We start from the raw sequence: 13207 nt of genomic DNA, 5'->3' as shown, positions 1-13207 counted from the left end.
CCCTTGGGTGGCCAGATCCACGCGTACGGTTCATACAAAATTGTTTTCCCTTCAACCAAGAATGCTTCAGACCAAATATGGAACAAATCCTTTCATTTCTACAGAATAAAAAGAATTTTAAAGAAATGGCTTTGTTTCCCCTATTTTGTCCCTCCCATCAGGCCCCTGGGGGCCATACTAACGGTTTATACAAAATTGGTTACCCTTCACCCAAGGATGCTTCAGAGAAAATATGGAACAAATCCTTTCATTCCTACAGAAGAAGATGGATTTTAAAGAATGAGCTATATTTCCGGTATTGGACTCGCCCCTCAGCCCCCAGGGGGACGAGACCCACCAATTATACAAAATTTGTTCCCCTTCCTCAAGGATGCTTCTGACCAAATTTGGTCAAAATCTGCTCAGTCGTTCATTACAAGTATCGTTTTTTAGGAAAAGTTGACGGACGGACGACAGACGCCGCACCATGGCATAAGCTCACAGGTCCTTCGGACCAGGTGACCTAAACACTTTAAACGACTTCTTCTGAATAACCAAAAGGACCAGGATGATGATATTTGGCCAGAAGCTTGCTTGGATAAAGAGCTTCTAAGTTTGTTCAAATACATAAACTTTGCCCATATTCAAAGTCACAAGGGTCAAATATGGTGAAACCAAAACGTTAATGGTGATTGTTTATATGACCTTGACACACTTTCAAGGTCACATCTGGTAAGGTTCGTACGTCTTTAAAAGTCATCTTCTCAATAAACAAAAGGAATAGGGTGGTGATATTTGGCAAGTTGCATTCTGGGATGAAGGACTATAAATTTTGTTCAACGTAATGTCCATGTTTGAGTTTAAAAGTCATAGGGGTCAAATGTATTTAAATCGTTTAACAGGTTCTGTTGAATGATTTTAAGTCAAGACACTGATATTTTGCCCGTAGCTTAATTGTGTCGCCTGCGAAAAGCTGGTGACACATAGGTATTGCTATGTCGGCGTCGTCAGCGGCGTCGTCCGCACAGAGGATTTTGTGCGATAACTTGAGTTTCCTTGGGCTGATCAAACTCAAACTTCATGCAGTGCTTCCTTACCAAAAGTGCTTGCTTGGAATTGCTTTTCAGGTCCGAAGGTTAAAGGTCAAGGTCACTGTTACTATAAATAGAAAATCTGTTTTTGTGCGATAACTTGAGTTTGCTTGGGCCGATCAAACTCATACTTCGTGCAGTGCTTCCTTACCAAGAGTGCTTGCTTGGGATTGCTTTTCAGGTCCGAAGGTCAAAGGTCAAGGTCCCTGTTACTATAAATAGATAGCAAGTTCCTTAAAACTCAGAGTATTCTTCCCAGAATAACAGATTATATAACAAAATGATGCCATCCAAAAACATAATCTATGATTATTGCTTACTTTTAACATTATTTCTTGAAATGAAAAGTGTATCTATTTCTTCGTAATCTCCCAGCTTCCTGCGCAGGCGACACATCCACTTCCGTGGAATTCTTGTTTTAGTCCACTATATATTCAGGTTACAAATGTTTGATTAATACCAGGTGAGCGATTGGGACTCTTGTTTATCAAAACTGATCAAGAAGATCCTCATTGTCAAAGGGAACTCAATTTTATGTAGAGCGTCTTCGGCCAAAGGTTACTCATTGTATACGCCCGTCAAATTTGACTGAAGTATTATGATATGAGGTTGTCCGGCCGGCCGGCCGGCCGGCGTAAATATTTGTTTGTCCGGCAATCTCCTCCTATACTTTTCGACCGATCTCTTCGAAACTTGTTATACATTATAATCATGATATGAAGTTGTCTCCCTTTAAAGAATTTTGATTCAACGATTTTTGTTCTTTTCAGTATTTGATTTTTTGTCCAGAGATTTTCTTCTACATTTTTTATAGCATGTCAGCTGACCACTCTTAGAATGATGCAGATAAAAATGTAAGAAAGTATATAACACTATACGGCATTCGACGAGCGTATATTGTTCCGCCCCGCGGTACACTTGTTGTGTAAATGGATGTTTGCTTTTTGGAGCATACTGGTAAAATTGACTTCTCCTCTGGAACAATTAGATATATGGCTATTGACTATATTCAAATTTGGTTGGAAGCATTCTCAAGTGGTTTGGCACTGACTGACCCCAATGGGGTTGACCATATATACATTACTGAGTATAAAGGTAATACATGTTACCAGGATGGACCTGGTGTCTTGCCCCAACCCCGAAGAATTAGTCCCTATGTCTCAACTTTCAAATGTTTTTAGTCGTCACCATCTATACAATTGCTTTCCTCAAAGAGACAATAAGACACTTCGTTAACCTCAATTTGGTATAAATGGTGGGTGTGGACCCCCTGGGGGCAGAGGGGTGGGGCAAAATTGGGGAAATAGAGGTAAAACATTTAAAATCATTCTTCTACCATAAGGATAAAGGGATTTTATCCTAATTTGGTCTGGAGCATCCTTTAGCCAGGGGGACTTAATTTTGTATAAGCGGTGGGTGTGGCCCTCCTGGGGGCAGAGATGTGGGGCCCAATAGGGGAAATAGAGGTAAAACCTTTAAAATCCTTCTTCTACCATAGGAATTAATAGATTGTATCCCAATTTAACCTGGAGCATCCTTGGGCGAAGGGGACTAATTATTTTATGAACGGTTGGTTTGGACCCCCTGGGGCTGAAAGTTGTGGGGCCAAATAGGGAAATTAGAGGTTTAAATCTTTAAAATCTGTCTACTTCTGTACCATTGGAGGGATTTTATGTAAAAAACAATAACTTCCCATGGTTACTTTATTATCCAGGTGAGCGATACAGGCCCTCTGTGCCTCTTGTTGGTTAAGGTTTCGTTCATATATCAATTGAATAATCACATGCTTATCTTCATTTTTCGTGTTACAGTTGCACCAAGCTGACCATCAAAATGGCTGAAGGCGGGCATATCCCGGAACTAGACTTATACTTACTGGAGTGTCCAATCTGTCTGGAGCGACTTCGGCAACCTAAAACCTTACCCTGCCTCCACTGCTTCTGTCAGGATTGTCTCGGGACCTACATCACCAAGGAACTGTCTGGTAAGATGGCTTCGGCGACATCCTTTCCGTGTCCAATTTGCAGAGGGATTGCTACGCCTGTCAATCAAGCGGACACCAAGGCAAACTGGGCCAAACAGTTCCCAACTAATGGTGTGATCCAAGAACTTATCAAGCTTAAGGAACAGTCGTCTGAACCACTGTACTGCACACCTTGTCAAACAAAAGGTAATCCGTCCAATCCTGCCAAGTTCTGGTGTAGAAAAAATGAATCCGGTTTCTGTGAGACTTGTAAAGTGGATTACCATGATATCGTACATATTGGATGTGATATATTAGATATTACCAGGCACGACAGCAATAGACCAAAACAACATCCGGCTGTTCCTCACTGTGACCAACACGACGAGAATATGGTTTGGTACTGTGAAGATCACAAACTTCTTGGCTGTAACATATGCGTTTTAGAAGACCATAGACGTTGTGAAGCAGTCACAACAGCGACGAAATACATTCAGAAGCTAAAAGCAGGATCGCAACTGGCAGATATGCAGGCAGCACTACAGAAAGGTGCAGAGGTCATGAACTATTTAGTGAAGGACTTTGACGAACAGCTCCAAGTCATGGTAAAGAACCAAGAAATCGCTCTACAGAGTATTACAGATCTACGCCAAAGGATCGACAAAAGGCTTAACGAGCTTCAGAAGAACTGCACAGACAAGTTAATCACGTTGTTCAAAGACGAAAAGGGGAAATTAGACGACTCCTTACGGCAATGCGAACGTCTAAAGAATAGTATGCTGAGTACCCTGAAATCGTCCATTAAAGCTATAGAGGGAAACGAAAACACTGAAACGATAGTGTTGTATCAGAGAGGACAGGCGGAAGTGGAGTCGTGTAAGGCGCTGGTCATAGAGATGAACGAATCTTTCACGTCCGTCAATGTTAAGCATCAGACCGAACTTGTAACCTTCGGTGATGACGCAATGGGGAATATCGTCATTGAGAAACCACCAAGACGTTTTCCGGAGAGTCATGGTTACCTTACGTCACCAATGTCCGGGCGTCGCGTGAGAGAAGTACAACAGTTTGGTGTAAAAACTACATCAGATTGCAACGATTGTGATGCAGTTGGCGTCGTATTCCTTCCGTGCAATCAAATAGTGGTTAGTGATGGTAACAACGAAAAGCTAAAGCTTTTTACAGATAAAGGACAGTACCTGGATGAGTTAACCATTCACGGAAGTCCCAATGATATGTGTTTTGTGAATGCCAACACAGTGGCTGTGGCAGTTAGCAGTCCTGGTGGTGTCCATGTCGTGAAAGTAGACAACTCAAAAATGTCACTTTCTTCCGAGATCTGTTTGCCAGATGATAAAGGCTGCCAGGGTATAACCCATATAAACGGAAGATTTGTCGTTTGTACAGACACAGACAGAGCAGAACTGTACAGTGTGACACCGGACGGCACCGCTGAGCTGTTATATCAGTATAATGGTAAGTGTTATTTCCTGTCACATGACCCAACAAATGAAGACATACTGGTCAGCTGCCACATCAGTACACGAGGGGAAGCTATGCTGTCCAGACTCTCGGCTGACAAACGTCGCAAGAATGTGATGCAAAGAGGTGTCGTGAGTTCAGCTGCAGGTGTTATCGTTGATAGGGAGGGCAACATTTACGTGTGTGGCTTTGGATCGGGCAACGTCGTGCAGTTGTCTGGGGACGGGACACACGTCAGGGAACTGCTGACGTCATCAGATGGAGTAAAGTGCCCATTCGCAATAGCTGTTTGTGGTGACATGTTTGTACTCACTGCATATCAGACAAATTACGTCCGCTTGTTTCAGCTCTATTAAGCCAACTACAACTCGTCTTAATTATCTACAGATCTATTCACGTATCAGTAATATTACGAAACTTTTCACGAAGAAACACTCTATAAAGAACCGGAAGAACGTCATCAAAATCAAGGGCTGCACCCTCGGTACATGTTTCCCCTACAATTTTACATTTATTTTTAACTACATTTCAAGATGGCAAAACTACATTTGATTAAATACATATTTGATAGATCCGTTCATGAACACCTACTATGAGCACACACGCATTCAGCCACCAGTCGCTCACACACGCACGCATATACTTGTAGACATGAGAGAGAGAGAGAGAGAGAGAGAGAGAGAGAGAGAGAGAGAGAGAGAGAGAGAGAGAGAGAGAGAGAGATGTTATGACATGTTTAAAGGGATTCAGTGAAAATACGTGTGTTGAGAGAGGAATCCATGATTCTGTATTTAAATTCCAGTAGAGTGACACGTTATGTTGAAGACTTTTGTAAATATATAGTGTTCTTATCTATAAACACCAGGCATAATGTACTTATTACAAAACGAGTTTCCATTACGGTTTGATCAAAATCTTCTTGCTAAGAACTTTTGTCACTTAATTTCTTTGCTTGGTATGTTTTGTACTAATATCCAGAAATTGTATAATATTGTCTTTGTTTGAAATTATGATTACATAATACTAAAGCTGTTTGAAAAATGATAGCTTGTACTGTATCAGGTAAATAAACAAAAAACATTTGTACATCATTTATGCTTTGCTTTACAAGTAAATTTACTCTTGATTGATACTTTTGTATTTTGTTTTTAACATACGGTCATCAGGTGATTGGCTGTTTAAATCGCGTTGTCTATTCTTTGTGTCGCCTTTTCTCAAAAAGGTAACTCATACATGTATCTCCAATTCCATAAATGAAAATCGACAGACGGCTTTATGACTTTCGTGGGTTTAAGTTTGTTAGCGGCATTTCTCAGAAGGTGCTTTCTTCCACTTCACATATTATAGAGGTTCCCGATGTTCATTACGCATATCGTTGTTTGTGACTGAATGAAAAACTAAGATGTCCGACAGGCAGCTATCTTGAATTTTTAGAATGTAGTTAATTAGTGCTATTTCTCCGAAAGGTGATGTAGGGATATTACTCAAATTTCACATGAAAAAATCCCTTTGGTCCATAGATACGCATATCGAATATTGAGACTGATCACACAAAGATTGCGGACAAGGCAGCCTTCTTGAATTTGAGAGTTTAAGATTGTCAGAGCTATTGCGCAAGAAGTGCCTGAGGGACCTTTCTCAAATCTGATATGAAGGTTCCCCAATTTCCCTTATAATGCATATTGAATATTGAGACTGATAAGATAACCAAGATGGCCGACAGGAGACCATCCTTAATTTTAAGAGTTAAAGTTTGTTACATTGTAGCTCTACTACTCAGTATGAGCTAGAAGGATCTTTCTCAAATTTCACATGAAGATTTCATATGGTGCCTAGTTATGTATATTATTAATTGAGACTGATAGGAAAATAAAGATGGCCGACACATGGCCATCTTGAGGTTTGAGAGCTATAGGTTGTTAACGATTATCCTCTGAGAGTACTCTGAGATTACTGATTGGATTTTTCTTCAATTCCATATGAGGGTTCCCTATGGTCCCTAGTTAGGCTTATTTATTTCGGGACTGTTAGAAAAACCAGGATGGTGCAAAGTGTAAGGACATCGAGCGTGAACAGAATTTTCTGAACGACAAATGTATTGCCATTAACAATTAATATACATTCTCTGTAATTATTTAAGGATTAACTTGATTATATTTTTTATGTTATGGAGATGTAACACAAAAAACGGAGTGTACTCTGTTTATGATGAGAGTACTCTCCGGTTTTTTTGTGTTATAGCTACATAACATAAAAAATATATTCAAATCAATCCTTATTATTTAATCTTCTATACATAATCCCTGTGGAAATCCACTTTTATTGATGGACTCTTTTCTATTAGAAATTATTACTCCGTTTTATCAGCCAATCAAAAGCGACGTTACAAACGGCGACGTCATTTTTTACGTTATGGGTTGATAACATAAATAAATTATTGTTAAGTCAATGAAAATGCTTCTTACAAGCAAGATTAAATTATAATTGAATAAATTCAAGTATGCATGATCCGTAACTTCGATCCTGGTTGTTGGACTATCAGAAAGTTATTTTAATAAAAAAAAAAGATTTGGTGTCCAGCAGCTTTGCTGCATTTTCTTGTTATGGCAGTTATGTCCCTTTCCTATATGTTTGTATACATAATATTGTCCGAACAACTCTTTTAACAGTTTTCATGCACACTTCTCGAAAATTATGTACTCTGCACACATGTACACGGAAGTTGTGCAACTTTGAATACTGTTTGATCTGCTATTTTCCCCTGTAATTATGTTGTCCATTAATATACACTTAGACTAGAGAGTCATCAGTTCCACAGGCACAGCTAGCTCGTTTTAGTTATGAAGGAATAACAAAGATGTGTGTCCGCTAATTGTCATTTATTTAAATGACGAGTGTTTGCCAATAAAACCTGGCAACAACATATTTTATGGAACATATAAACTACATTACATATTATCAATGAATAACCAAAAGGTGACACCTAGAAAACGCCTATCAATAAATAATCAAAAGGTGGCATTACAAATTCACCTTAAACGATTTAAAGGTGGTGCCATGAAACATCTACATCATCAAGATAATTCTCTGAATATCATCATTCCACAGTGTATCGGTTGGCAAAAGGATGGTGGGTTGATGTTGAAATTTTGATCTTGGTGATGTCTCTGACATTTTTTCTTGTTTTGATCACGTGACCGTAAAAAACCGGTTTTGATTGGCTAACGGCCGTATTGTAATTATTCATGAGGGATTCCCAGACGGGAGATTCAAATTGAATTACTAATGTGTTTTTTGCCGTACCCCAATCCGATTCACGACACACCGTAGAATTAATTACAGCTTTTACAATTGAATTATTATAAATATTACATGCAAGCATAATAAGTTTAATGCTCAACATCAATTTATTTATCTTCTATAAATTATATTTATTAACAAGTGCTTGGGCCAGAGTGGGAATCGGACTGGATTCAATTAGACTTCACAAATATCGTAACCAAACCCAGAGGTTTTAATTAATTTGGGCCCTTTCTAAAAATTAAAAAGATGTTGTCCAGACGATTCCTCCTTAACTTGTAGGCCCATTTCAACGAAACTTGATGCCTATGAAAAGTACCCCATGTCATTGTGCATCTGGAAATTACTTTTTTTTTCATTTTTATACTTTTTATGGAATTATGGTCCTTCTCTTTAATGTTTTGTACACCTATATCTATGGACTTGATACTCACCACCATAGTATTATACAGGTGAACATAGCAAATTATTTTTTTTAACTTCAAAGCAAAATGAGGAACGGGATGCATTAGTTAGCCAGTGGCTTACTGTTCAAGTTGTAAAATAAATAAAGTTTAAAGGAGGAATATTGAGAGGTTTTGACCGGGATTGTGAGGGAAAGATAAGGGCGGGTGTGGTAGCAGGGTAATACTCTCCAAATCGTTTCCTTGGTTTCAGAACGAGTCGGTTGACCAATATTTTTACCATATTCTCTAAAGTATTGACATTGTCATTATTTTATCCAAACCTCTAATACACTCAACAAATTTTCGAATCAACGTGAATGTATACCTGCAGACATAAACACATCTTTTGGAACGGCCACGTAAATGCACAATATCTTTAGTTACATATAATAGATTAGATACATGTATCAGTGTAAACATAGTAAATAACGATTTATTGTAATTTTCTTTAAAATGATCAATGCAAAAGTTTGTTCTCTAAATGTTTTATTTTGAAGAGAAGACTGAATTAGTTTTATTTATACGAGCTACCTCCCTTCCATTAATTATCGGATTTCAATTTTTTATTTTGAAATTGCACGTTATAGGAATTAACAAAGATAAAACTCTTTATCTAAATCCTATCAATATTATATTATAAATAATTTATTATAAGCCACAGTAATATAAATGTGAGTTAACATTATACACACAGCTTTGTGCCAGAGACATATAAAGCCACTCTGTAATATATACGTCTGTGTTTGTGCTGTCTGCAAAATGGTCAAACTTGAAAGATAACAACAATATTAAAAAAAAGTTTTTGGGTTTCACTGAGTTGACGTACACTATGTACATGTATGAGGCGGGTAATTCAAGACGTCGGATACAAGAAATACATAAAATATATACATATACATTAAAACATACCTGATCCTAAATATAATTATGTTAAGATAAATAAATCAGTTTCTGTAAATTTTTAATAATATGTGAAATTATTCTTTATTCACCTTACCTGTAGATAGGACGTTAAAACCTATACAACAAACCAACCTTTAAAATTCCGGAATTTTTATACCGCAATTCCGATTCTTTGCTTATAGGCGTATAGGCAACATCCGTGTTCGGGCGGGACAAGGAAGAACGCATTGTGTCTTGAAAACACAGACCTGTCTGCGCCTTAATGATCATATCTTATGTTCGCACGGTGAGTAATATGTGTAACAGTGGTATAAGTATCCGTTTTATCTTCCATTAAACAGACTCGAACTTTTTATTGACATGAATCAATATTTAAAATGCTGTCATTTTTTTACTTCAGTACGTGTATAGAAAACGAAAGTATTTGATACCTTTGTCCCTGGTACTCGCAGCTATAAATACCATGTTCTTATACTTGATATCAACAAACATTCAAAATAAAGTGCTCACTAAAGCTGCCACAATCACGTGTTTGAAAAGTAATCCCAACATCTTTCAAATTCGCGGACATGAGCAAGGCTACTTCTAGTACTAATGCATTGACAGACCAGCATGATTTGTGCATCTCGGAAAAAAATACGAATGTACGAAACAATTGTCTGTCCCTTTCACTGTTGAAATTGGTCCCTATACCATGCCACACACCTGGTTCTAGTCCGAATTATTCTGACGTTTTATCAACTTTTTTTAAAATTGGTCTGTCGTCGATTAACGTCAGAACTCTAGCCCTCTAATATGCGGGAAATAAGCGACCCGCGCCCGGGTCGCACTTCAAACTGATATTTTAGAAACAAATTGCACTTTCACACACATGTCGCACATGGATCAAAAGTATATTTTATAGGGAAAGTTATATAATAATAATAATAATTCAAGGTTCTTATATACTGCTATATCACAACCTAATTCGTAGGTCGTCTCAAAGCGGTTCATAAATTATTATCCGTGGTTATAGGGCCTTTGCAACCAGCCAATACCTTTCTCAACTCCATGGGAAGCATACAGCCGGAGCTGCCATTTCGGCGCTAACAGCTAGCATTCTACAATTCTAGCACTGCCCAACCACATACTCATTTACAGCTGAGTAGACTGGAACAAGCGGAGTAAAGTATCTTGCTCGTGTATTAGTGAACTGAATATTTCTCCTGGAATCTGCTTCAAACTCGATAAAGGAAATGGCAAGTCTTGATGACTTATTGAAGGAAGAAATTTTGTTTTATAGCTATCAAGAATTTACACAGAAATTTAAAATGCGTACAATTTTTAGCCCACCATCATCTGATGGTGGGCTATTCAAATCACCCTGCGTCCGTGGTCCGTCGTCCGTCCGTAAACAATACTTGTTATCGGTATTTCTCAAGAAGTACTAGAGGGATCTTTCTCAAATTTTATATGCAGGTTCCCCTTGGTCCTTAGCTGTGCAGGGCAACTTTTTAGACTGATCGGATAAACAACATGGCCGACAGGCAGCCATCTTGGATTTTGATAGTGAAAGTTTGTTATCGCTATTTCTCAAGAAGTACTAGAGGGATCTTTCTCAAATTTTATATGTAGGTTCCCCTTGGTCCTGAGCTGTGCAGGGCAACTTTTGAGACTGATCGGATAAACAACATGGCCGACAGGCAGCCATCTTGGATTTTGATAGTGAAAGTTTGTTATCGCTATTTCTCAAGAAGTACCAGAGGGATCTTTCTCAAATTTTATATGTAGGTTCCCCTTGGTCCTTAGCTGTGCAGGGCAACTTTTGAGACTGATCGGATAAACAACATGGCCGACAGGCAGCCATCTTGGATTTTGATAGTGAAAGTTTGTTATCGCTATTTCTCAAGAAGTACCAGAGGGATCTTTCTCAAATTTTATATGTAGGTTCCCCTTGGTCCTTAGCTGTGCAGGGCAACTTTTGAGACTGATCGGATAAACAACATGGCCGACAGGCAGCCATCTTGGATTTTGATAGTGAAAGTTTGTTATCGCTATTTCTCAAGAAGTACCAGAGGGATCTTTCTCAAATTTTATATGTAGGTTCCCCTTGGTCCTTAGCTGTGCAGGGCAACTTTTGAGACTGATCGGATAAACAACATGGCCGACAGGCAGCCATCTTGGATTTTGATAGTGAAAGTTTGTTATCGCTATTTCTCAAGAAGTACCAGAGGGATCTTTCTCAAATTTTATATGTAGGTTCCCCTTGGTCCTTAGCTGTGCAGGGCAACTTTTGAGACTGATCGGATAAACAACATGGCCGACAGGCAGCCATCTTGGATTTTGATAGTGAAAGTTTGTTATCGCTATTTCTCAAGAAGTACCAGAGGGATCTTTCTCAAATTTTATATGTAGGTTCCCCTTGGTCCTTAGCTGTGCAGGGCAACTTTTGAGATTGATCGGATAAACAACATGGCCGACAGGTAGCCATCTTGGATTTTGATAGTGTGGGTTTGTTACCGCTATTTCTCCGGAAGAACTAGAGGGATCTTTCTTAAATTTTATATGTAGGTTCCCCTTGGTCCTAGCTGTGCAGGGCAATTTTAGAGACTGATCGGATAAACAACATGGCCGACAGGCAGCCATCTTGGATTTTGATAGTGAAAGTTTGTTATCGCTATTTCTCAGGAAGTACGGGAGGGATCTTTCTCAAATTTTAAATGTAGGTTCCCCTTGATCCCTCGTTGTGTATGTTATATTTTGAGACTGATCATAAAAACAAAATGGATTAAAAGAAGAACTAAACAGATCTTTCTCATATTGCAATGATCGATTCTATTTCTTTCACATTAAGTACTGTACTAGTAAATATGTGAAATGACAAACTCACTTTGAAGGTTGGCTTTCATACACATCAGTATTAAGTTTAGATCAAAAGTTACCTCAAGGTGCATTTACTGTTAACATGACTCGATCAAACAGATTAGAGGAAAGAAGAGAAAAGATCAAACTGACAAAGAACTAATGAAGATGGTACAAAGGTGGGCGCCAAGATCCCTCTGGGATCTCTTGTTTAGTTCCCCACCTGTTCATGAGAGGGGGGGTGAGATGACTATAGCTTTACACTTCGTCTGTCCTTCCGTCTTGCAGTCCGAAAAGTTTGTCCGGGACATAGCTTCAATATTATTTCCCTTGGAGTAACCAGTTTTGATGTACAAGAACATCTTGGGATGCATGTTGGAGTGCAAAGTCGAGGAATTAAGTCACTGTGACCTTTGACCTTTACTTTTGAAATTTTTTGTCGGGGGCATATCTTCTATACTATTTTACTTGGAGTAACCAGATTTAATGTCCAAGGACATATTGAAGTGGCAGAGTGCAAGAATTAGGTCACTGTGACCTTTGACTTGATCTTTGACCTTAACTTTTGAAAACCTTTGTCTGGGGCATATCTTCTATATTTTTCCACTTTGAGTAATCAGATTTGTTTGTACAATGACATATTGAAGTGGCAGAGTGCAAGAATAAGGTCACTGTGACCTATGACTTGATCTTTGACCTTTACTTTTGGAAATGTTTGTCTGGGGCACATCTTCTATACTATTTCACCTGAAGTAACCAGATTTGTTGTGCAAGGACATCTTGGGATTGCGGAGTGCAGAGTGCAAGAAGAAGGTCACTGTGACCTTTGACTTGATCTTTGACCTTAACTTTTGAAAATGTTTGTCTGAGGCATATATTCTTTACTATTTCACTTGGACATATTGGGATGACGGAGTGCAAGAAGTAGGTCACTATGACCTCACTGCGACCTCTGCTGTCTGACATAAGTGTACTGTTTATTAAATAATGGGTGACTATGGATTGCTTTGCAATATGTTGCTTTGTTTCAAATGTTTCCATACATGCATGCATTGACAAGTATAAATAAAGAGAAATGTTTGTGAAATTTCTTATTACAACTCATAGTCTTTGACATTTATTGCAAACAAGAGCAATGGCACTGCTTGAAATGTTCATGACTCATGACAACATAAGTAGATAGCTCTACAAATGTAATGAAT

The 13207-nt window shown here is 38.5% G+C and overlaps 2 protein-coding genes across 3 annotated transcripts in view; both read left to right on the top strand.

The window, feature by feature from the left end:
• The first annotated feature begins 2903 nt into the window (after positions 1-2903).
• Positions 2904-4871, top strand: LOC110446105 (tripartite motif-containing protein 3-like). The gene has a single exon (XM_021491080.1). The coding sequence runs from the start codon at positions 2904-2906 to the stop codon at positions 4869-4871; it is 1968 nt and encodes a 655-aa protein (XP_021346755.1).
• Positions 4872-9361: 4490 nt separating this feature from the next.
• LOC110446106 (E3 ubiquitin-protein ligase TRIM33-like) overlaps positions 9362-13207 on the top strand; it is a 40383-nt gene continuing 36537 nt past the window's right edge. For both annotated transcript variants that reach the window (XR_002462429.1, XM_021491081.1), the window contains exon 1: positions 9362-9450. The gene's annotated coding sequence lies outside the window, so the exon portion shown is untranslated. The remainder of the gene's footprint in view (positions 9451-13207) is intronic.

The sequence above is a fragment of the Mizuhopecten yessoensis genome, unplaced genomic scaffold (assembly GCF_002113885.1).
Source record: "Mizuhopecten yessoensis strain PY_sf001 unplaced genomic scaffold, ASM211388v2 scaffold2531, whole genome shotgun sequence".
NCBI lineage: Eukaryota > Metazoa > Mollusca > Bivalvia > Pectinida > Pectinidae > Mizuhopecten > Mizuhopecten yessoensis.
This window is presented reverse-complemented; position numbering and strand designations above follow the sequence as displayed.

Coding starts and splice junctions, on each gene's coding strand:
- LOC110446105 (XM_021491080.1), top strand. CDS start 2,904: ATGGCTGAAGGCGGGCATATCCCGGAACTAGACTTATACTTACTGGAG.